Raw genomic sequence first — 9,972 nt, 5'->3', positions numbered from 1 at the left:
TGCAGTAGTGCAACTTGCATTTCATATTGTTGACTGTCCATAGTCCATGTAGAGACAACTCTACATTTCAACAATGAAGATACTTCCCAAAGAACTCAAACTTCAGGTATAACTCAGATGGGAGCTCCTCAACTTGGATGTTTGTCCAAGCAGTCCATCTCATTTCAGATATGCAGTAGGGCTTTGGTGATATCCAGTGTAAGCCACATGCAACAACAGTCACTTGATCACCTCTTTCAAGTTCCTTTGATGATGGGGATAATAGGATAAAAAAAACGATAATGAATCCTAACTAGACATGCATATTTTTGACATTAGGGAACATTTTACAGATAAGTTACAAACAAAGGCAAATAAACAATTTTGTACAAGAAAATTAACACATTCTGTACATCTTCACTTTGCTGTCATCATTTGTACAAACTCTTCTTAATTTACTTGACCATCCCCATCAATATCTGCTTCCCTGATCATTTTGTCAACTTCCTCATCGGTTAACTTCTCCCCAAGATTAGTCATCACATGACGAAGTTCTGCAGCACTAATATAGCCATTTCCATCCTTGTCAAATATATGGAATGCTTCTCTTATGTCCTCTTCACAGTCAGTATCTTTCATTTTTCTTGCCATCATTGTAAGAAATTCTGGGAAGTCAATTGTGTCATTGCCATCAGCATCTCCTTTGTTGATCATATCCTGGAGCTCTGCTTCCGTTGGATTCTGTCCAAGCGACCTCATTACTGTACCCAATTCTTTTGTTGTAATTGTGCCATCACCATCCTTATCAAATAAGGAAAATGCCTCTTTCAACTCTGCAATCTGTTCTTTTTTTATCGTATTTGGTTAAAAACCTTTACAAATTCATATACAAACAATAACAAAATTAAATTCATTTCAATATACATATAAGATTTACCTAAAATCAAATACAAACGTTATGTATAAGAACTAAAATTAGGGAGAAAACGAGTGATGATATTCCCATAACAACTTAATACATAGCAAATTCATCATAATTAATTTCCTTCAACTTAAAATCAAAGTCAGCCAAAATCAAAGTTAGTTTGATGATAAGCTTAGTGCTTTCTCCCCACATACATCTCTGCCATAAGGCTTCATGAGACAGGGTTGAACAAGAGTGCATAAAGTGCCCAAGCATTGAATGTTGCAGGCCCTCGAAATTTTCACAGTACATGACCAGATGTTTAAGGGTCTCAAGGATTGTAATATCTTTACAAAAACGGCATGAGCTAGTTGCAAATTTGTTATCACCTATATCCCATTGAAACAGTCTTTCATTTGTGTGCAGTAGGTTCAGTTTGTATCGAAGATATCAATTGCGACCTGATGCAGATGGAAATTGCATACTATATCTTGGTCTGTCACCCCATTTTCTTCTAAACTGGGCAAACTCATAGTAAGATCTATATGACCCCATTCTATCTGCCTGACAACTCCAATAATACAGGTGCAGTTTTGATTTACAACTAGGTAAACCCAATACAAGATCATCCTTCAAAATTCCCATCAATGCCATTAGATCATTAATTCTTTCTGCGTAAAATGTTAATGATCTCACACAACCTGTACTAAGATGTTCCTTCAAATCTTCATAGAGTGAGTTACAAGGTGGATCGAGAATTTTTACGTAATTATTTAGTAGCCGGCAATTCCGTTTAGCAGAGAGCAGTAAAAGACCTAGTTTGTGACGAACTATGTCGTTAGGAACGGAGGCAGGTAACCCAAGTACGCTTTTCCAGATTCCTCCTTGTAAGGTATCTAACATGTCGTCCACTTCGTATATACACGTCAAGGACGTAGATAATAGATGGCTCAACCTTTAGGAGATAAAACTGAAGGATAGGCAAAAGAGAGAATCCACAGTATTTCGCCATAATTAGTCTCATTTGAGAGAATAATGGTTTAATTTTTTCTTGGATTTTTTCCTTCCACCAAGCCTTTGAGAAGGAGTCCGATTGAGGATACCCCAAAAAATGTATTTCTTGTGTTATATCAATTTGTATACCATCCATCATCCATTTATAGGAACATACCTTTTTTTTCCATCTGCGAGTATCAGAATTTGTGATTTGGACTGATTAACCCTTAGGTTATGGGCTGTAGCATAACAAATAAATGCATTGATCTTATTCTGCAGCCCAAATGGGGTTTTGTCAAGAATAAGGAGGTCATCTGCGAAACCAATATAGTTCAATTTAGTACAGCCGATTTTAATTGGGTAAATAATTTCCTTCGCCCAGCATTCCTCTACATCACAAATATACAAATTGAACAACACTGCTGCCAGCGTACAGTCCCGTTTCAGCCCAAATTTGGAAGGAATAGGGTCAGTAAGCATGCCTTCCTTGTTTTTACGCACTCTGTAATTAGTACGAGAATGTAGCAGGCTAATGAGCGCTATCAGATGTTCTGGGAAACCCAGCGCCTTCATCTGTTACACCTCGCCCTCGGCCGCGCCATATTTCCAGGGTTCTGCCTCGTTGCTCTCGTATGAGCAAGAACAATCGGGGAATTTCGGGTAACACTAAAATAAGGGACAGGAAGGTGATCGCCCTTCATAAAGGGTTACGGCGCCGGCATGCGCCCTTCCTATCGCGCTGGCAGCTGCCATGGCAAATTTCTACACGAACTACAGCATCCAGAAAACCTGCTACGTTGTAGTGCTCGGCGTTGAGAGGGGAGCCTCATTTTCAAACGATACGCCTCTTGTTGTTATTTATTCCACCTCGGCTTACAGAACGCTGCTTCTGTTTAAAGTTACAACCGGCATACTTTCCGAAGTGCTCTCCCTGTATCTTGAATTGTGAAGTCCTTGTTTTTCCCGTGTACCGACCCTGCCTGCACACGGACTCCTTCTTTTGAATCTCCGATTGAACTGTTTTCTGACCACCCGTGTACCAGACCCCTTGCCTGCTTTCCGGAACTCTTGGACACTGATTCTGCTGTGTTTTGTGACCGCCTGTGTACCAGACCCCTTGCCTGCTTTCCGGAACTCTTGGACACTGATTCTGCTGTGTTTTGTGACCGCCTGTGTACCAGACCCCTGCCTGCTTCCTGGACTCTGAGATAGGAACTTCTCCGGTAAGAAAGACTCTAATTGGAATCCCTTATTCTGTGGAATTTGACTTCATTCCTAAGTGCATCTTTTGAACGCTTTGCTGTGGTGCACCATCCCGAAACCAGTGCGACCCTCGTTCCGTTCGGGGATAGCTACCCTACTAACCTCCCTATTTTATACTTTCGTTGGTTCCCAGGACTCTTTACGTCTATCCTATTTCCATCAGGGGTAAAGTATAGTTTTTCTTGGTTTTTCCATACTGCAGAATATTACATTAGCCATATACTAAGAACTCTCTACTTTATAGGTTACTCCGGTTCCTTTGGCTTAAGGGGAGATTAAACCAGGTACTACTAAAGGGGAATAGTCTTGGGAATAACCAGTTTCATTATTGGCAGATTATTAACTTGTTATCCTTTCCTTTACAGCCTGGGTTTGAGACGGTCTGTTCTCCCCGCTTTTTTGATCGATCGGTCCCCTTGTCTGTTCAGTTCAGCAGGTGGTCATATCGGTTTAAAGAGCTCATTCCCTCACAGAGAGGAGGCTTGGGTAGGAGGCTCCAACCCTAGCTCCTTCAAGCAACTCCCCAGCAATAGAGGACCGGCCTGTTTACGTATTCTCCATTTCGGTGAGTAACATCTTAGCCCACAGTCGTTCCCTTAGCACAGTATCAAACGCCGAACTCAAGTCCAGAGCTCCCATATGGTTATGTTTGGTGTTCCATTGTATATGGGCTATCAAGGTAGCATTGAGAGAGCAACCCATTTTGCCTTTCTGAAATTTAGAAAGAATGGCGGTTTTTTTCATATATTCTTGGAGTTCTTCAAGGATTAACTGGCAGAACACCTTCGAGGATGCATCTGAAGTTCCCAGGGTCGTCAATGGGACTTTTTTTTATAGATTGGAATAACAATTCCTGACAACATGATATAGATATGGCTTGTGAGCAAAATATTGCATCAAATTTATGTTTCAGAATCATTGCCCACAGGTGGATATCAGTTCTAAATAGGCATGCGGGGATACCATCAGGTCCCATATCCCTTGAAGGGTTTAATTTTATAATTGACCTTGATATATCTTCTAGGCCCCAGGGAGAACGGGTCAACATGGCTTTTTGATAATCAATTTTCGTATTATTTAGAAAATGATCAGGTAAGTCATATTTAGACTTAATGTAATTGACCCACTGATTGGCAGATATACCATTTTCCTTTTGTCCTTCTTTTGAACCATTTATCAACTTTAGGATTGACCAGATTTTCTGTGTATCACTTTTAAGAATATGGTACATCATATTTTGGTTATCATTTAAATAGAGTTTTGCTTTTAAGTTATTCACTGCAGTTTTATAATTCGAGAGAATATTCTTTTTTTAACAAATAATTATTTAGCGATTCAAGTGATAACTTGGAAAGTTGGCGTACCTTGTAGTTTTTGAGCTTCTTCAATCTAAACATTTCTAAATTAAAAGGTATTGTTGCTTCTTATTAGAGGCAGGTTTGTATGCTTTGCCATTTCAAGTAAGTGATAGTCAATCCTTTTAGAGATGATTGTGTCTACTCGTACCGGATCAAGATGGAAGGCTGACAGGATTAAATTCATTTCTAGGTCGACTTTAATTCGACAAATTAACTGATGGCAAGTTGAAGAGTTCCATCTGACCGATAGGCCTACCCGATCATTTTCCACCAGTTTCAAAGTCTGGTTAGGAATAAGATCCCATCCATCTAGTTTCAGTTTTATAGACATAGCATGATGGTCGCCAAATCCCAATTTCTTAATGTCGATGGTATCAGATAAATTATAAAGTGTCGAGGATTTAAATAAATGGTCAATGTGTGAGTGCAATCCTCCTCTTGACCATGTATGAGTGGAATCCTTCTCTCTAGTGGGAATTACTCGAATATCTCAATTGAGGAAAAAGTCCACCCATTTTTTTCCGTTCTTAACTGTACTAGAAGAGGATAAGGTTAGTTGCCCAGAACCCTTTTTATGAAACAGACAGGAGGAATTAAAATCACCCCCACTACCACTCCCACCTGAGCATGTTGCGTGTATGCACCTTCTAAGATTGTATCCAAAATATCAGTGATTTTGTTGAGCGTAATTGTACTCCTATTCCAATAAATGCACATAAGTAAAGGATTGTCACATAGTGCGTCGGGGGTTAATTCTATGACTATTACATTTCCATCCTTGTAAATAAATTTCGTGATATATTTACAGGCATTATTAACAAGAATTGCTAGCCCCCCCGAGGGTCCACCCTTTACCCCTCTAGTACCAGGTTGTGAGTAGCATTCGAATCCTTCAACAGTAAACTGTATTACGTGCATGGTTTCTTGGAGTAGGATAACAGCAGGATGGGCATTTCCATCAATGGTACCCCACCATCGAATGAAATTTGCCAGCCCACAGCTGTTCCATGACAAACATTCAAACGGTTTTTCGTGCTGCACAGGGCTAGGGTGGCAATGTCGACATTGTCGCGGGCACCACTGGGATTGAGTTATTGAATCCAGAAAGTGCATCAGCCATGGCTATTATTTGCTTAACAAAATCTTTTATGTGGTAGCTGAGCATGCTCCATATTCTGGTTTACAACTATAGTGGGAGCAATTGGCTTTTCCAAGGAGGTTTTGGCCTCTAATTCAGAATGTAGCAGGAATGGGGTCAATCCAACATACTCAAAATTCTCTTTCTGCTCCCATACCAATTTCACAAGTAATCTGGAGTAGAATCCACATGTCATCCTATTGTTATGTTTGATGGCTAGTCTTACCCAATCAATATCTTCTGGACCAATTGTTCTTAGACAAGGTATTGTATGGAAGGCTTTTAACAAGGAGGAGCGATTCAAATTTAGTTTTGCATTAATGTTTGGATCACTTTCCCATCCCAGTATAAAAGGCTGGTCTTGATTTAGGTCAAACCCGTCGATGACATCTTTTTGTATGATACTTCTACCACTTGTAGTTCCAGCCTCAGCAGGTGTAACCATTCCCATAGTGATCGCAGTATCGTTTTCTTTCAGGATTGCAACTTTTGTCAATGGTGTTCTTACCCCATTATTAGCAGGCAGATCCTTCATAGGATGCTTAAGCTCCTTGGATCGTAACCGATTCCTACCCAAAACCCCCATCATCCATGGCTCACCAGAAGTCACTTTATCGGCTACCTCCCTGCCTCCTGGCTCTGATTTAGTAGCCATTAGTTCATTTTCTTTTATTTTTCCTTTATTAGATGTTGTTTGCTTGTGACTCATGGGATAGAACTGGGAGAGAGACATCTGAAACCCCTCTCCCCATCATGGTACCTGGGGAGTTGGGGCTTATTGGTGAGGCAGTTTGGCGTTCATTCTTACCCCTGTTTATTTTTTCGATAGCATTCACGCTCACATTCTTTTTTTCCCCTATTTTATTCGGTATTTTTTTCTCTTGATTTTTGTGGGGTGGATTAAGGTCTAGTAATACCCTAGATTCATCATCCAACTGGGATAGGTCAATAACCATCTCGTTCTCAAAAATGGCAGTTATAACATTCGATTGAGCTGTTAGCGCTGTCTTCGCCCGTTTCTTTGCCAGGGCATTTACTTTAGCTCTCCTTTTTTGTGCCCTTCCAGCAAGCCTTTTTTCTTTACGGGTTAAGACCACTTTGGGTTGAGCTAACAGTTCACATTCTGTTTGATCCAATAATTTGGATTGTCCCATGACAGTACATTCCTCAGAAAGATCAATCAAGTCAGTCAATGGAGAGGGGCTATCTGGACCTTCTAGCTTACCATTAGATTCAACCACAGGAGCAGGGGCCATAGTCAATGGCTGTACCAGGGATGTTTATGTTAAAAAGCAATGTCCACACCGCTTTAGATTACTTCTTCTTAAGTTTACTTCATGTTCTTTAGTTACAGTTACATGAGATTGAGACATCAGGTACAAGACAATAGATCACCGGCACCCATCACCCAGTGAGGGAGGGACCAACTGACACTGTTACAGAACACTCAACACAGCAGTCTCACACTCATACATCAACATTCCACTTGACACTGGCATGACATCACTAAGCACATGACCAGCTACAGCAGACAAAGACAAGCACATCATAACATATCTCCCACCTTACCGAAACACCTACACAAACAACAAACCCTTTACATACAAGCAAGTCACACCACCATCCACCATACAACTTCACAGATACTCTCACAGCTATGCGATTCCAAACTTCACCTACAAATCCAGGTCACCCCCAATAATAACAACAAATCACCTTCTGTCTGTCCCTGCCACGAACAGACTCTAGACTCACACTCTAGACACATGCCAGCCCATATACAAGGCAAAGACTACCCTACAAACTAAACCATGACTAAAATAACATCTATCCTTCCGCTCGCCCCCGGCACAAGCGAGCCATCAGGCTGCCACCCTGAAGCAAAACTTGCCATCCTGATGCAATACTAGTCATCCAGGATGACAAAAGAATCACCACACCTGTTAAGAGACCCCACAAACCGCTAAAAACGCTGCTACCAGATATAGAACTGTGCCTGCATCACAAAAATACAAACAGGTACATATTCAGACTTTGCCACCAGAGCCCACCCAACTACACCAAGATATACAGATCCTGCAACAACTTGAATATGCTGGCCAGCCATCTCCAAGACCACCAACAAAACATGGGGTTGACCTAACTACTTACCTCAATGGTAGCACTAACAAGTCCCATAAACAAAATCCTGACCAGGTAACAATAGCCAGAATAACACAACACTTAAAGATAAATAAATCAACACGTGACTCTTCATCTTGAACAGCATCTTTAACTTTAACATAGTATTTACTAGAGGACGTCCCCTACCAGCAACACACTTCATCTAACTTAACCAGCTGTCCCAAACAATAAGAGTCGGCTTATCAAAACAGTGCACTAGTTCTATATCCAAAAGTCACCAGACTCACCAGACCTCAACTCCCATTCTCCTTAGTGCACTTTTCACTTACCACTCACCAAAATTCCTGAAAGGGCGCTACCTCAGGGTAGCCGCTACACAATAACCAAAAGAGATGCTAACTCACAACAGTTAACTTATACCAAGGCGCTACCTCAATATACAAAACACATATTAACTAAAGCAGAGTGCTACTACCCTAAGCTTAGAGGTGCATACCACACCAGACCAAAACACTGCTTTCTGAGACGATACTTACCTCCCAGCACTTATTAACCAATACGGAGGCGCGACCTCCCTAGCCTTAGTGGTGCATACCTCACCTTACCACAACACTGCTATCAGAGGTGCTACCTCCCTAACCTTAGTGGTGCATATCACACCTTACCAAAACACTGCTATCGGAAACGGTACATTTCAGCACTCATTCTCTCAAACGGAGGCGCTACCTCCCTAACCTTAGTAGTGCATAAAGCCTACTAAAACACACTAATGTAAGTTGTTATCAACTTCACACTGAACCGGTGTACCTGCTCCCTTCACAGGCACACACCTAACTTAACATGGAATGACTTACACACGTGACGGCATAACACTTTAATGCAACTCACACACCGGTCACATTAGGCCTTGCATTCATTCCCATACTTCTTAAACTCTATGGATATTACATGAGGCATTTCTTCACTTTTTATAATTTGAAACAATGGCAACCTATCCAGCACGGTCCATTGGCCTGTCCGTGGCCTATTTGTGCACTAAATGCCAGAAAGTCCAAATCGTTGAATAACAACCTAACACCTGAAAATCCTCAAAACGTTAATCTAACTCTCCTTCACCCACATACACTCCTTAAGTAAATGCTTTCCTCGGCTATATTATTGCTTCGCATTTAATTATGCCATCAATAATAAAAATATCCATGAAAGTCCATGAACCTGTAAATCCTCAAAATATGTTAGGTTTCTAAGCAAAACGAACAATGTTCTCTCATACGCCTCGAACGCATGTGCACTGCATCAATCCTCACACAAGTGACAGGTATTAACAGATTCACACTGCATGTTTGCGCTTAATCTCAATATTTTCCAATAGCCGATTACATAGTACACACCTGAACACAAGTTTCTTTTGTCAAGATGTAAATATATCATTTAAACACTTCTTGACAAAAAAAGTTTTAAAAAAAAACTTCACATCACAGTATCAGTATCACAATCCTACGTTTACCAGAACGATGGCTGCTACATGACGCCTCGCTAACCGGGCGGAGCAGCATTTGCTGCATACAGCCTCTATCCCAATGAGGCTGTGCAAGCACATGCTGCGCACATCCTCTTCCACGGATGACGCCCAAACGGCCCCCTGCAACGTACTCTACCATCGTTGTCAGAGCGGCATTGCTGCACCACGATTGACTGCAGCGCTCAGGCGATGGGCGCGCATTGACTCTATGTGGCGAACGCGGTGGGGAAGCTCCCTCCTGCTCTCCATAGGTTGACTTCCTCATCCAACGACGTCTTACAGTTCCCCGATACGTGACGTTGCGTGCCACAGTAAGGTCCTTGACTCTAAAACTGGAGCAGTCCCAGTTACAGTTCCCCGCGAAGAACGCTATGAAGACACGTTCGATTCCACCGCCAGCTCCCTCTGTTTGATGAGGACGTCATCATTTTCAAATCAGCAGTCGAAGGCTGCAGAACTCCTGCACCGCTAGTTGACCAACGGTCTGTTCGGCAGCTGCGCTTATCTAGGTATGCCTTTACACTCGACCATATACAGCTCTGAGTCATTTCCAAATGCCCATAAAATGCGCCCGAACTGCAGTAATGAACATTTTCTCCACAAGGAATGCTTTCAAGCCTTCTCTTTGCTTGAACTATGCATGAGCTGGTCAGCGCAGGGGAACAGGGCCACTGAAGTCTAATGGCAA

At 41.7% G+C, this 9,972-nt stretch overlaps 1 protein-coding gene across 1 annotated transcript; it reads right to left on the bottom strand.

Moving 5' to 3' along the window:
* Positions 1 to 321: 321 nt before the first annotated feature.
* On the bottom strand, positions 322 to 828 carry LOC138488092 (calmodulin-A). Its single transcript, XM_069614841.1, has one exon. It carries the CDS (start codon positions 736 to 738, stop codon positions 430 to 432), a length of 309 nt encoding a protein of 102 aa, XP_069470942.1. The 5' UTR covers positions 739 to 828; the 3' UTR covers positions 322 to 429.
* Between the last annotated feature and the right edge of the window lie 9,144 nt (positions 829 to 9,972).

The sequence above is a fragment of the Ambystoma mexicanum genome, chromosome 9 (assembly GCF_040938575.1).
Source record: "Ambystoma mexicanum isolate Mex_15411 chromosome 9, UKY_AmexF1_1, whole genome shotgun sequence".
Taxonomy (NCBI): domain Eukaryota; kingdom Metazoa; phylum Chordata; class Amphibia; order Caudata; family Ambystomatidae; genus Ambystoma; species Ambystoma mexicanum.
The sequence above is the reverse complement of the archived record's forward strand: the minus strand, read 5'-3'. Positions and strand labels throughout refer to the sequence as shown.